The 14,742-nt window shown below is 46.2% G+C and overlaps 1 protein-coding gene across 1 annotated transcript in view; it reads left to right on the top strand.

Annotated features, from left to right (window-relative positions):
• The window catches only part of PRRX1 (paired related homeobox 1), a 40,742-nt gene extending 28,540 nt beyond the window's left edge, over nt 1-12,202 (top strand). The window contains exons 2-4 of the mRNA XM_065673980.1: nt 5,439-5,614; nt 6,217-6,398; nt 11,097-12,202. Coding sequence (XP_065530052.1) covers nt 5,439-5,614; nt 6,217-6,398; nt 11,097-11,235 — 497 coding nt within the window. The 3' untranslated portion in view covers nt 11,236-12,202. The remainder of the gene's footprint in view (nt 1-5,438; nt 5,615-6,216; nt 6,399-11,096) is intronic.
• The last annotated feature ends 2,540 nt before the right edge of the window (nt 12,203-14,742 follow it).

Raw genomic sequence — 14,742 nt, 5'->3', positions numbered from 1 at the left:
CTAAATTTGTGATGTCTGGTGTAGGGTAATTATAACTTCTCTGTGTAGCATTTGCATACTCTGAAGTTAAACCTTACTTCCATTTGAAAATACTTTCCTTGCATGGTGATACATATAAACTGGAGTTCGTTTTCTCCTGGGAGCTTTTAGAAAATCTGACAGCTAAGGCAGCTCTGAGCATGAAATGTTGTCCTCTTGCCACTCTCCTGTCCCTACTCACATCTGGTGAAGACAACGGATGCTGCTGGGCAATGGGCTGCTGCTGCTTGGAGAAGCAGAGTCCTTCCAGTCGATGCTTGGGAAGGGAAGCTGCAAAATCAGCAGCTTCCCTTCCAGGGTGGATCTGGCTGTCCAGCCTGGTCAAAGACATGGAAAACAAGCTGAGGGAAAATAGAGGTGCGAGGCTTTTCCCTGTTTCTGCAAAGTGGTGTTTTCAGGCTGGAAAGTAGCTTTTCAGGTTGAGATTGGTTTGTTTAGGGTGAGCCTTGCTCTGGTAGATCTCGGTGCTGAGCAGTGTTGGTGTCAGATTTTTAGACAGGGTATAATCTCGTCTTTGCACAAGCAATGGTGGTGGGAATCCCTGCCCATGGGTAGCCCTGCTCTGTGACACACTGGCTCATCTCCAGTATCCTCCATGAGTGGAAAATCACTTGAGACCGTTCTTAAAGCAGTAAGGGCAAGGCTTTGTCATCAATCGGCTTTTGAATGTTCCCATTCCTGCTTCCCACTCCCTTTTCTGGTGCCTTGTTTTAGCTTTCATCAAACCTTTCGGATCTGGGGTTTGTTTTTTTCAATTTTTTTATTATATAAGTTGACAAAGCTGCCCTGCACTCAAAGAGCTGCAATATTTTGAAGGGATATAATGAATCGAAAGCAAAGCAGATCGCGAATAAAACGGGAACATGAGCCTGCAAAGGGCCGTAACTGCCTGGAAGGCTGATGTTGGGGAGAGGAGTCTGCCGGGAGCCGGGGGCGAACTGTGGAAGTATTTCTACTCGAGCATCTTCAAATTTAATTTTAAACCGAATAAAAAACCTGTTCCTCTCCCTTTGATTCTACTTTTTCCTTTCTTTCTTCACCACTCTGAATAAAACTTCCTCTTTGGTTTTGGGCTTGCAGGATTTTATTTTTCTTTTTTTAATAGCTTTTATTTGCTGTGGTTTTAGTTTCTAGATTATTTTTTTCCTGTGAAATAATTTGTCTTTTTTTTTCTTTAATCTGTGTTCAAACTTTCACTGTAAATTCTTATTTGGAAGGCTCTGATGATAATGTGATTCCGTATTTTATTCCCGGAATCCTTTCTCAGTTTACAGTTTATATAACTGATGTGACAAATCTTTCCTGCCTTACTGTATATGATATTGTGGTTAAGCGTCTCAGTCTTTCACTTAATTGAATCCAATTGTTTACTTTCAATTCATATCCAGTTAATGTATTATAATAGGTGGTTCTGGACTTAATAGAACTGGTCAAGACTTTTCAAAACTGCCCACACAGTAACTCCCATCTGGAAATCAGTTTTTGTTCTGACCTGGAATGAAAGCAAGTATGCATGAGCATTCCTGCAAACTGGAAATCCAGAATATGTTGTGGTCGCAAATATTGGTGGGAAAAATTACTGATCTTGTAACTTATATGTAGGCATTTAGTTCTCGACTCTGTTTTGTTTTATAATGCATATAATTTTCAATGTGGCATCCCAACAGGAGCCATCTGATGGTACGTCAGTGATAGTCACAGACACTAGGACAGCTGCTGTGCAATAAGCATGGATCAGAACGTCTTCAAGTGTGGATCTGCCTCGTTGCAAGAGGAGGCGTGATGAGCAACAGAAAAAAGAATAGGGAATTTCATACTGTGTCATTTAGGAGCAATTGAAAATGCTTTGGTGCATCCCAGGAGTGTGTTTGTGTACAGTGCCAGAATTTGCATGTCGCGGGTGAATTTAGAAATAACACAGGAAAACACAAATGTGGAAACAGGAAACAAAATCCCCCAGCCCAACATGAAAGGTTGGGATTTTGAAATTAAATTCCCACATTTTCCAACATCACGTTCCTGAGAGAAGAGCGTGCGTTTCGATCTCCCTGGGGGATGCATTTGTAGGCAGCTCAACTTTTGAGAACGCTGCTTGTAATAAAATATTTCTGATTAAAAGAATGTTGGTGAAAGACTTCTGACCTATCTAAAAAGTTTTAGTGCTGTTTTCCTCTTCTCTCCATTTCTGCTGACTCCAGTCACTAGTGCTGTCAACACTGTTTAGGAATACCATTTTTCAGCGTTCAGCGATGTTTGCTGATAAAGAAATAATGACAGGGGGAAAAAAAAATACCCCGCTGACATATTGAAGGCAGCCAGTGAGTGCTGTGAGCAAGGTGACATTGGCAGACATCTGGGGCTTAGGTGTCTGCAATCCCTAGTTAGCAGTTTGTAATCAACATATGGCATGTTTGCATGGCAAAACGCAAGGAATGATCAACCTAGCAGCACTCCAGGCTAATACAGCTATTACTATTTTTTTCCTGCGACCCATGTGACTTCTGTAGATGTTCGGATCTAGCTGTGTTGTGCTGTTTCAGAGGTGTGGTGAAAGGAGACCTCAAAATCCCAACCCGCCTGTCAACAGGTTGCTCTTTGCTGTTGAACCACCTCTGTCCAGCTACATCCTGTTTAAAAAAGGGGGTGATTCATATCCCTGCTCCACACCAGCCGATGCTGGAGGTGCATTAGCCAACAGTGACCCAACTGTGAGTCACTGCAACGTGGCCGCTGCCTGCAACTTTCCGTTTCTTTGCCCTACTATTTTTGGGTCCAGTAATTACGAGGTGAGCTGTGAATCACCAGTGTCTCGCTGTACGCCGGGAGGAAACCAAGCAAGTTGTGTTAACGTGCCTGGCAAGAGGGATTCTTGTTCTCCAGTGTTTTACAGGCTTTGGCCCTTCTTCTTGCTCCCCAGAGTGATGTGCTCACCCTTCTTCATGTGTAACTGTCACACAGGATCTGAGCAATGGCCAGACGGCCTTGGGCTTGGGCTCCCTCCAGCCAGGTGTCATCTTCAAAGGCCTAGAGGGGATTCCTTAGGGGTCCCAAAAGCTTTTATTGATTTGTTCATCCAGTCCACATAGGCAGAGTTTAGATCATAAAGCAGCATCAAATGGATAACTCAGAAGGAGGCCAGACACCCATGTTGACATTGGCCTCTACGGCAGTAAGGTCTCGTAATGTTTCTGCCATTTAGAGGGATGATCGTGCCCTGAGATTCATTCTTCGCTGTTTGCTGTGTTGTGTAGTGCAAAGTGACACAACTATGTCAAAGCTGTCCAGTAGAACCAGGGGAAAATCACTGACCTTTTTTGTAAAGGCTTTGATGATGAGCCAAGAGAGGAACGTGCAGGACTTCTCTGCTTCTTTATAAGGGACAGTCCCTTTGACAGCACTAAAACCCACACCACATAGAAATGCATGCATGGTATTCTGCACAAGCCGCGGTCAAATCCTATCCCTCTGCATCAACCGCTTTGCTTCCCACCACCTGAGGAGGATACAGTCACCTGTAGCCTTATTTTAATGTCCTGATACTCCCATGCACATTTGGGGTTTTACTTTTTGCACATTCCTGCCTCTGCCAGTTCCTTCCCAGCTCAGCTTTATAATTCAATATGCTGTTTAAAATAGGTCTCCAAATACTTGTTCTCAGTTACAAGAAAACCGAGGTTGTATTTTTGCACCCAGGAATCCCCAAGCTAGAAAAGAGTCTTCTGGGGATCTTTAGGCTGTTGGAGAAGGCTTGGGAACGGAGGAGCCGTAAACCTGCAGGAATTTGAAAAACCTACTTTAATTTAAGAGGAATGTCCTTTTGTTCCTGCATGGATGGGCCTTGCTCCAAAGGCCTTCAGGTGCCCTAACTGTTACCAGATGGTCTGTGAAAAGCAGCACAAACAGGTGGTGAGGACAACAACCACAGACTTTAATTTCCTTGTCAGCTTCTCCCTGTGCCTTACATACCCCCTGGAGAACGGGAGGATGAGGGGAGCTGTCATTTTTGTATATGACAAAAGAAATGACTATCGAGGGGACATTCTGCAACTGTATATAGCAGGTCGAGCCCTTGGACTCTCAGTGGTGAGATTGTCATCTGGGCCAAGGTGCGCTGTGATTAACTTAAAATATAATGCACTAGCGTATGCATTGTTAGGTACAATGATTGATAAAATCTGATGCATCCTGGCATATGTATTGGCTCAGATCCTCCCAGGTGTACCTACTGTTCTGCCATGTAGGGCAGTGGGACCATGCTGACACTGCCCAGCTGGGGCTCTGCCAAGTGTGCTTGTGAGCAGCTGGGGCTGCAGGAGCACAAGAAGCCTGGATGGTTTGGTGAGATCCCACACACTGGAGAACTTGAAGAGGGACGAGTGCAAGGGAATGTCATGCTAATCCTGCACCCTGAATGGGGCTGTTCTACAGAGCCAGCAGTGCCCTCCTGCTCCCGCAGGCTGGTGCCTTGCTCTCCACTTCCTTCGGAGTGGCTTCTCATAGTAACTGAAGTGTTTTCTGTGCGTGACTGGTGTGATGAGTGAACATACTTCAGTACAAGTAAGGCAGAAGCAAAACCAGTGTCGCAGCCTCTGATTGCCCTAATAAAGAGCACTCAAACCCCTGGATCTCACTGCTTACCAGTACCTGCAAGTGGCCATGCACTGATACCTTCATTGCTGCTGCTACCGTGGCATGTGCAACAGCACTGGATAAAGGAGAGGTGGTGCAGAGCAAGTATTTGCTAGTGAAAGCCATTTTGTAGTTACCTCAGCACTGATGTTACTCCAGTGATTGTAGGTAAGCACAGGTAGTAGTGATATGTGTGACTCCGGATGTGTGGATATACTGATTTATTATTGGAGTAAATAGAAATCAGGTACAAAACAATATGAGCTTTTACGGGATGCACAGTTTGTGGTTTGCCACCTTGCTGGCTTGGGCAAGGCAAAGAGTGTGATGGAGAATGCACAGCTGTTCTTCAGTCTCGCCCCAGAGAGCTGTATTATGTCCCAGTAAGAGCAGTCCTTGGAAATTTGAAGCCAAGAGACCAGGGGTTCATGATTCTTATGGTTAGAAAATGTTTCTAAGGTTGTTGGGAATGCTAAGATGCATTTTGGACTCTTTTTTTCTTTTTAGAGATAAGGAATCTGAGGTGTGGGGCAGCTTGAAAGAGCTGGTACAAGTCTTACACAGTTATCCTGGGAAATAAGTGCGGGGGGTCAATGTACTTTCCACCTCCTTTCTACATGAGGACTAACATGGCATGATTAAGGTGTGGTCTTGATATTTTGCAAACCTCTTCTTAAGCCCTTTCCGCTTTGAAACCGTTGAGGTTATTCACCCCACTGCTGTGGGACCTGAATTTTCTAGCCTTTCACATCTCCAATTGTCTCTCCTAGATGATCAGCTGAACTCGGAAGAGAAGAAGAAAAGAAAGCAGAGGAGAAACAGAACTACCTTCAACAGCAGCCAGCTCCAGGCATTAGAGAGGGTCTTTGAGAGGACACACTACCCCGATGCCTTTGTACGGGAAGACCTTGCACGCAGAGTCAATCTCACTGAGGCCAGAGTTCAGGTAATCACCACAGCTTGTATCAAGACACACCTCACCTGGGGAGGGGTTATCAGGCCATTCCAGTACGGCAGTAGAAATCCCTGAGGTCTGTATGGCACACTAGGGTCACCAAGCTTCCGGGTCATGCTGTCATGCAAACCCAAGCGTGCCATGCCTTGAGGAGTTCTGCTAGACTTGATCTGCCACCATACTTACCACCTGCCCTGTCAGATGTGTTCAAGGCCAAGATGTTGTATGTCCTGTGCTCAGGCTGCTCACATTATCTTGAGCCGCTCAGCTCTTAGCCTGCAAGCCTGCAGCTTTTGAAGGTCATGGTAAACCATAGAACATGACGGTTTACAGCACTCCCAGGCCTTGCTGCCTATAGCACAGGACCTAGTCCCACAGTATGCTCACTGAGCTAGTTCCTTGTGTAAGGTCTTTATCAGGGCAGACACAAGGATTGTCTTGTCATTATATTTTCCAGCGACAGGCATGCCAAAACAGCATGCTTTTACAGAGTCCTGTCTTGCCCAGCAGGGCAGAGGTGGTGTGATGAAAGAGTGAGTGTCACAGCAGAGCTGGTTGTGATGGCCTGTGTGTCTGTGTGCTTCCCACCCCAGGTGTGGTTCCAGAACCGGAGAGCCAAGTTTCGCCGGAATGAGAGAGCGATGCTGGCCAGCAAGAATGCCTCTCTGCTCAAATCCTACTCAGGGGATGTGACCGCTGTGGAGCAGCCCATAGTACCTCGCCCAGCTCCGAGACCCACTGACTATCTCTCCTGGGGTACAGCCTCACCTTACAGGTGAGTGAATAACCCCTCTGGGGCTGACCAGTTCCGGGCACAGTATAGAGCAGCCTGAGAGTGGCCCTCAGACAGCTCTAAAGTGATGTTTGTGTTTACGTGGGGCAACTGGAGGATACAGCAGTTTGTCCACCGCACTGATTTTCTTTACCTGTTCGCATTCCACTCCATCTCACTGCCAGGCATGCAAGGTGGGCTTGGTTCAGCGTTGTTGTGGCTTTCTGGGAGATTGAGGCTTCTTTTTTGGTGGTGTCCCTCTGCAGGTCAGGAAATTTCGAGAGAGGATCAGGTATAAATAAATGGAAACAGAAGGGGTTGCACTTGCTTCCCTAGCGCATCCGGTTTAGAGCAAGGAAGAAACATTTCCGTGGGACACACAGGTCCAGGGGAAAGTGATGGCAGAAGACTTGAGGAAGCTCAGCCGCCATACAGCGGCCAGAAGAGGGAGTTCTGTGGCTGTATCATGGCAGTCACTGGTTGGGATGCATGGAAGGGCTGGGAACTTGTTCTGTGCATATTGCTCCCAATCCCCCCATCAGTGGTCAGCACTGAACTGGTGAGCAATTTCTTTCTAGTTGCTACAGAACAAGCATGTGTATGTACGAGGTGTGCCATTGTGCTGTGCTGTGGTTTACCCACAGTAAGGACCAGGTGTCTCTGGATGGTAGACTGGTCTTCAGTGTCCATCTGTGGCTAGTGCTGCTGAAGGGGCAGCAGGAAAGAAGTGCAGATGTGGCAACCCCAGCTGCTCAAAGGATCTGGGATGTCCAAGCACATCACAGGTCTCCCTGTCCTCCTCCATGCCATGCACAGCCCAGCAGGAACTGGGTGCGGACACAAGATCCACAGGCTGTGTTGTTTTGCGGGGAGTCAGCTGGCTTATAAGCAGTTAAAAATGAAGTTGGTGGGTATTTACTAGCACAGCAGCCTCATTGCTGGTCAGGACCTTGGAACCTTTGGCTGGATTTCTTCGTGTTCATCTGGCTTGGTCACAGCCATCTTCCCACTAGCTCAGGAGTCACACCATACCCAGGACCTCTCTTCCTTGGTTGCTTCAGTGCCATGAGGTGGGGTGGTCTTCATCCACCCAGAACAAGAAGTCATAGGTTCACCCACTCCAGGTACTGAAAAGGATGATTTTGATGACCACTAATGTGGTCTTAGAGATGGCCCTTATCCTTTGGATTTTAGCTGAGGACTGCTGTCTGGCAAAATCCCCCTTTTGGGGTTAAGGTTTCACTCTGTGAGTTGCTCCTTAGTGTAGCTTCTTAGAGAGGAGTCTGGGTGGTGAGTGCAGGGGAGAGAAGCACAGGGCCTTCCCCACCCAGCAGAGACTGCTCTGGTCCCAGTACCAGGTCCCTACTGAATGCTTGTGACTTATTTCTACCTCTCACACTTTTAAAAATAGATCGTCCCTCCCAAGATGTTGTTTACACAAGGGGCTTCATAGCAGCCTCTAGGAGAAGACCCTGCAAAGGTAACTGCTGGGGGCACACTCTCTGGGCTGTCTGGGTCCACTCTGGGCAATGAGAAGCCCAAGCCATTTGGGATGTATGAAAGGAGAGCGAGAGAGAATGGAAAGCCTTAGGGATGATTTTTCTCCCCCTGAGGTCCAGACCTGGCTGTTTCTCTCCATGGTGTGAAGATGCATCCTCACAGTCTTGATATCTTGTCTTAAGCCAAGATGTTTCAGCAAAAACATTTGTAGCTTACAGCTTTCCCTGCTGGCTGACAAGACAAATCAGGATGGACTGTCACCCTCCCACTGGGTAGAGAGTAGGGGTAGGAGAGTAGGAGGCATTGGCAGAGGAGCAGAGAAGCTGGTTTCCATGCTGTGGGTTGGTCAGGACTCTCAGACACTTTATGCTCCCTAGGCTTTCTAATCCTACTGGTCATCTCCTAGCAATCACATTTGTATTCAAAGGCACTTGGGCCAGGTTGTCACAGCTTCATTAAAGCTTTGAACTGAGTAGTGTTATGAAAGTGTTGGACACTTGGAGAAAAACATCCACGCAGAGTGTTTGCATGGCCCTCTGCCCCCTCCCCACCTTCCTTGTGCTGCTGTACCAGCCCTTGACTTAACAGCTAGTCCCAGAGAGGGCTGAGTGCTGCGTGGTTGGTGCTGGTTTTACTCTTAGATCTGGGGAAAGTTTTCAATCACTGTGTTTATTCTCCAAATACATTCAGCCACAGGTCAACCAAAGCTATTTGCAGATCCGTGACACATAGATAGCCAAGTAGATACTGTTATTTTTTTGAAGTTGAAATGTTTTGCTTAGACATTTTTTAGCATAGGTTCCTAAGAAAACAAGACTAGCAGTCGTGCTGTCAGCCTGCATTTCCCACTCCAACAGCCTTTGACTCCATGGGCCACTGAAACCCAAATTTGAAAGAAAGATTTTAGGCCTCAGAAACATAGAATAGTTAGGGTTGGTAAGGACCTTAAGATCATCATGTTCCTCTGTGTTTCATGACAGCAGGCAGCTGAGTAGAGGATGGAGATTCTTTCTGTGCCTGAATAGGGTGGAGGGAGCGGGGCAGGAGGGTGAATTCAACCCTTATTAGAACCTGGAGAGTCTCCGGAGCAACCATCAAGCTAGACCGATGTTTGGAGACAGCCTTCTTGTGTAGTGCTCCTTGTGGAATAACTTGCTAAACGAGAGTGTTTCTGGAGGTTTTTGGTTTAGCAGAGATTTCATTGGACAACTGTAATGTTCCCTACACCTCTGGGGGGCTGAGAGCCGGAGGCTTCCTGGAGTTTTGGACCAGACTTGGGTAGCAGTCTGGTTTTGAATGGGGACAGTTTACAGCCAAGACTGAAAATTCTGATTGTATCTAATCTAGAGTATCCTTGAGCCTCTTCTAATTTCTTCCAGCACAAGAACATGGTGGGGATGCACCCTGGGTAAGCAGGCGGGAACGGGTGCTTGAGCAGCCATCAGCTATGCACCTGAAACTTTGCAATGCCTCTGCAGGCAGGACTTGGCTTCTTCTCACATTGCTGCTGACTTATGGGGGAGGAGAGGGTAAAGTCACCAACCCAGCCACAGAGAGGGAACTGAGGGGGTGCAGAGCTGCCTGGGGAGGGCTCTAGGCACCCTGATCTATCACGTCCTGGACCCTGGCAAAATGCAGCTGATGCACCCCAAGTTGTGCTGAGTCAAGCCTGTATCTTGATGTGTGCATTCTAATATCTCTGTGTCCTTCTAGTACCTGTTAGAGATTCTCAAAGTGTCCTGAATGTTTGCTTCCCTGTGGAGTTTTCAGTGCTTTCCCCTGAATAGGTATAAATAGCTTTATATGTACGGGTCTTACCTGTTCTTCCCATGTGCGTGAGCTCTTGTGTTTCCACTGGTCTTGAAGCAAAGATGACAGTTTCCCCTGAAGATATTCTTTTCCCTGATACTAAAGTGAAAAATAGGAGTCATTTGGCTTGAGATGGGACCTACAAGTATTAGGTGATCTGGATCTCCTGGAGGCTGAGGATTCAGACAGTACTGGGTTGCATTTAAATTCCTGGCAGGTTAGCTCTGTCCTGTGAAGTCAAGAGATACCAGCAGTGCTTTGGAGCAAACATTCATGCCCACAGACTGGATCTGTTTGTGCAGCAGATGCCTACGTCCCTCAAGGGATATTTGCTGTTGCAAAGGCTCTTCCAGTCGAGGAGGTCAGAGCTGGAAAAAAAAGAGTGTAAAAAGCATATTAAAAAGAAAAAAGGTCTTCTTAGGCTGTGGGTGGAGGAGAGCCTTTCCCTGAGCCTGAGATGGGAGCCACCCAGGCAAGCAGATGGAAGGGGTCAGCAGCAGAGCTGAGCTTGCCTCCATGAGCGGATTTGTGATTTCCTCTGGAACATGCTGGCTGTGTTAAATGGGCACCTCTGGTTCATGCAGTGTTTTTCAAATGGGTTTGATCTGTGGACCCCTGTGTAGGAAATGCAGCAGGGTCAGATAGTTTGCTTTTTGGGGGGATGAGGGTTGCTTTTCCCAGAAACCTGGGACACACTGGTTAAACAAGTTTTCTAGTGGTCTGGAAAGCAGATTGGCAAATATTTGGTAGGATAAGAAAGAACTCAGATCTTTGTTCAGCCTCCACTGGCAAAAGTAATGTTTTCAATGAATAAAGTCATGATCTGAAGGGAGAAAATATGTTTTGGTTTTTCTTTTTTCCCTCAGCCTTTAGGGCATGTTCTTTATGATCAGCTGAAGTTTTGAAGGAAAAAAATGTGGAAATTTTCATTCCAAAAGGCTGAAACCAAAAGGCATCACAATTGTTGAAAGGGGTTTTTCCCAGAGCTTTTCTTTAATGTAACATGTGTTTCAGAAGTGACGTGATTTCACAAGCAATAAAACCAGCAATTGCTCTCATCAAAAAGACATTGCCTCCAGTAGGAATACTTATAAGGACAATGGTCTGAGTGGCGGGCTGGGAGCCCTGACCTTGTTGTAAACCTTTTGGGTTAGAAAATAGGAAATGGAAATTTTCCTGTTGACTTCAACCAGCTTTGGCATCGGCTATCCCTGGGTAAGTGAACTGCAGTGGAGAGATTTACAGGGGTGCTAAATAAAAAGTAGTGATCATTCCTGCTCACATCCTGCAGGTACAGAAACCCCAGCGTTTAACCTCACTCTGGTGCATGTCTGCTCTCTGCATGGTGTGAAGACCAATCTGACATGACGTTTCTCTCTTTCTATCCCACAGTGCCATGGCCACTTACTCCGCCACGTGTACCAATGCCAGCCCAGCACAGGGTATGAATATGGCCAACAGTATTGCCAACCTGAGACTGAAGGCAAAGGAATATAGTTTACAGAGGAATCAAGTGCCCACAGTCAATTAATGACTGGAGGCATCTGCTTTGCAGAAGGAGAAAATACAACAGCACCCGTCCTGCTTTGCAACTTTTTTGTGCTAAAAGAGAAAAAAAACACACCAAAAAAACACACACACACACAAAAAAAGCAAAAAAAAAAAAAAAAAAAAGAAAAGAAAAAGATTAAAAAAAGTCAACCCTAACCCAGAACTGACATGGGGACCAAACTGGGAGCAAACTGAACCGCTCGTGAGTAACAAGGTTCCTCCTTCCTTTTGGGATAATGCCACCATTTTTATTTTTCTTGTAATTGTCAGGTTTATTGCTTCTGCTCAATATACTATGAGCTTCTTCAGTAAAGGACAGTCTCACCCTTGTTGGTTTCCATTTTTTATGGGACTGCAAAAAAAACCTCTGCTGATCTCAGCCCATGGACATATACCACCCACCGTCATGCTGAGATACAAAGCTTGCTCCTCTCCCCCCTGCCCCAGCTCACCCTAGAAGAAGAAGTTTTTTTGGTCACAGCTTTCTGTTGTATCCACCTGACCCTCCATCCCTCCAGTCCCCTGTGCCACAGAGGCAGCACCGTTACCATTAGTCTGCAAGAAACCCATTAGTGCAACGAGATGGGGTCATTCTGCCCGGGTTGCCTGGACCAGTCTGATACATGAGGAAGGCCTCCTTAGGCTTTGCAGCGCTTGATTGCTTTCTTGAGTATTCCCAGCACTGTTCCCTCAAAAAGCCAAAGAAGAAAGAAAAGCCAACATGGGTGTGAGGTGGGAGGGGGGCCTTCCGGAGGGATCGCTCTGTAGTGCCAAGAATAGGACTGTTAGGACACTCCTTTCTATGCCTTACAGTTTGTGCCACAGGGAAAGGCGTTGTCCAGATGCATTTGTTTTATATATACTGTATATATTTATATATATAAGATAATACATGCAAGCTTGGTTGGTGTTTTTTATTAAACAAAATAAAATCCATTGAAAATGTTTGGGATGTTTGTGCTGCATCCAGGTTCCTGGAGCTGTGCATTGAAATTCCAGCCACAGACTCTCGCCCTTGTCAGGGCTCTTCTCTGTAGCCTTGAGCAGCACTTGAAATGGCCACCTCGCATCTTCCCATGAGAAACTCCAAAGATATGGCATTGGAGGGAGCCATGGTCCTTTGCAGACTTTCCCCATGGAAATTTGCAGCTTTATAGAATAAGACAAGGATCTCCTTTCCAGTTGCTTAGGTTCATGTGGCTCTTGAGAACACTCAAGGACATCCCCATGGAAAGTCTCAGCCAGCCCCTCTGAGGACAAGTGATGTCTCGGCAGGGAGCATCCCACATGAAGACCGTATTTCCCTCCAGTTCCCATAACACTGCCCACTATGACTTGTCCTATAGTCTTAACCACTGTCCTTTGTCCTCCTTACCTGCTGTTCTCCCTCTGGAGTCTGCAGAGCTGATTAGGAGCCGATTTCCCTCTTTCCATAAAAACAGACCCAATGCAACCCAAAAGAGGTTTCTTCTTTTCAAGCACCCTGAGGAAATGAGGATCTTTCATGTTGCTGGTGATGCCTGCCTCTTTCAAATTTGGGGGGATAATTGGACATATTCATTGCAAACAGTGCTTATGCAGGAGACCTGCCCAGACTGAGTAGGATTTTGCCATGGAATAGTCCCACTGAAGGCAGCAGAGCTACTCTGTGATCCAGGCTGGACCATAGGGGAAGGATAGTGAAGGGCAGTCATGAAGGATACTTCCGGTAGAGTGGCTTAGGTTTCCATCATGGTGTTTCCTGCAGACACGCTGGGCATGTGTAGATGTCTGTGAGTGGGCTTTGATAGGCTAAACCAGCACGTTGCAGGGAATGAGAAATAAATAAATTTAAAGTGAAGGTGAAAATTAAACTGGCAGAGAATGAATGGAAATCCAGCCAAAGTATTTGAGCTAACATTGAGAAAAAAGTCCCAAATCCAAACTAGTGTAAGTTACATTCGTGACTGTGTGTTGCTCCTGGGTTGCTCCTGGGTTGTTGATTATTTTTTTCTCCCTGTATGGATATTTGGGGGAGGGGAGGAAATAAATTTAATTGTGATCAGGACAAAAAGCTAAAGATCACACATCACACTTGTAGATAGAACGCCAGCAAGGGAAGTGAGGCTGGGCAAGCACTACATTTAATGAAATCCATAATGTTCTTTTTAATCCCTTTTTTTGGCCTTCCGTAGTCTGGAGAAGCTAATGTCTCTAAGGTCTCTAAACCAAAATATTTCTATCATGAGTAGTGTGGTTCCAGCTTCTAAAGCCAAGTGATCATGTTGGAAAACTCAGCCTTCACTTAGAAACTCACGCTTGGTTTCTGTGCCTACACAAACAGAGAAGGCTATGGAAAAACATGTCCTGCACGATCAGAAACAAAAATGACCCAGTGCAATGTAACATTATTCAGAAGCTGATGAGTGCCTTAGCCTGGTGCTTTCTCCTCTCTTTGCCTTGCTGCCCTCCTATGCGAACACCAACATCGCAGCAGTGACGGCAGCCTGAACAAACTCCCATATGGTGGCCAGAGTTCGCTGAGTTTTCATCCTCGATGTTTCAGCTGTTTCCTTCAGCATCTTGGTGGCCAGTGGCTTTCCCCTAGTCTTTGCTCACCTTTTCTGCAGCATTAAAATCACCTTGAGCAACTTTCCTTGGTGTTTGTGTTCAGGCATCTGTTTCTGAAGTTAACAAAGAGACGGTTCAGAGAGCATGGAGCTCCTGGTCTCCCATTATTCATCTGTGGACAGAGATACCAATCCCTACCCCCACCCTGTGATGTTTACATGGAGGGACTCACATAAATGCCTGTGCAAACCTTTCTTCACCCTCCTCACTTTATTTGTGTGAGGAATTGAACTGACTTGCATGGGGCTGCTCCTGCAGGAAGCTTGTGTAAGCTTTTGCACTTCCAGTTTTAGTTGGGTCTTGCCTTGGGCTGGGCTTCCTGGTTGGGAATGCCATCACAGCTGACTCGGCTGTTGTCAGTCCAGATGAGAGCTTTACACCACCTTTGAGCTGGGTGACATCAAGAGCAACCAAGAGAATATTGCTTTGCTTACATGGATTGCTGAGCTGAGTCCAGCTGGGTGAATGGACAGGTTTTGTTGTTTGTTTCTTAATTGCTGATGATCTCAGCCAATGGGCAGTGTCTATCTAGCTGTCTATCAAGCCAAAGCAAAATTTTGTGACTATATGTTTAATCTGTATTTTATTGAACCATGTAAATATATGTGCAAATTAAGGGCCTTGTCCTGAAAGCATGGAGTTCTCCAGGGTTTTAACACTTTCAGTTACAGCTCCATGAAGTTGCAATGGTTACCCCAGTTATCATCGAGTTTAGGTACCATGCAGGGGAGAAAAAGCTCTTGAGGCACATTTCTCATGGCTGCTCTGTAAGAATGCTGCTTTCTCAGCCCTCCTTCCTCCCCCACACCCCGGAAATATGTGGCTGATTCACTCTAAGTGGAATTATTGAGCATGACAGGGATGGATGATTGATAAG

The sequence above is a fragment of the Lathamus discolor genome, chromosome 3, assembly GCF_037157495.1.
Source record: "Lathamus discolor isolate bLatDis1 chromosome 3, bLatDis1.hap1, whole genome shotgun sequence".
In the NCBI taxonomy this organism is placed as follows: domain Eukaryota; kingdom Metazoa; phylum Chordata; class Aves; order Psittaciformes; family Psittacidae; genus Lathamus; species Lathamus discolor.
The sequence above is the reverse complement of the archived record's forward strand: the minus strand, read 5'-3'. Positions and strand labels throughout refer to the sequence as shown.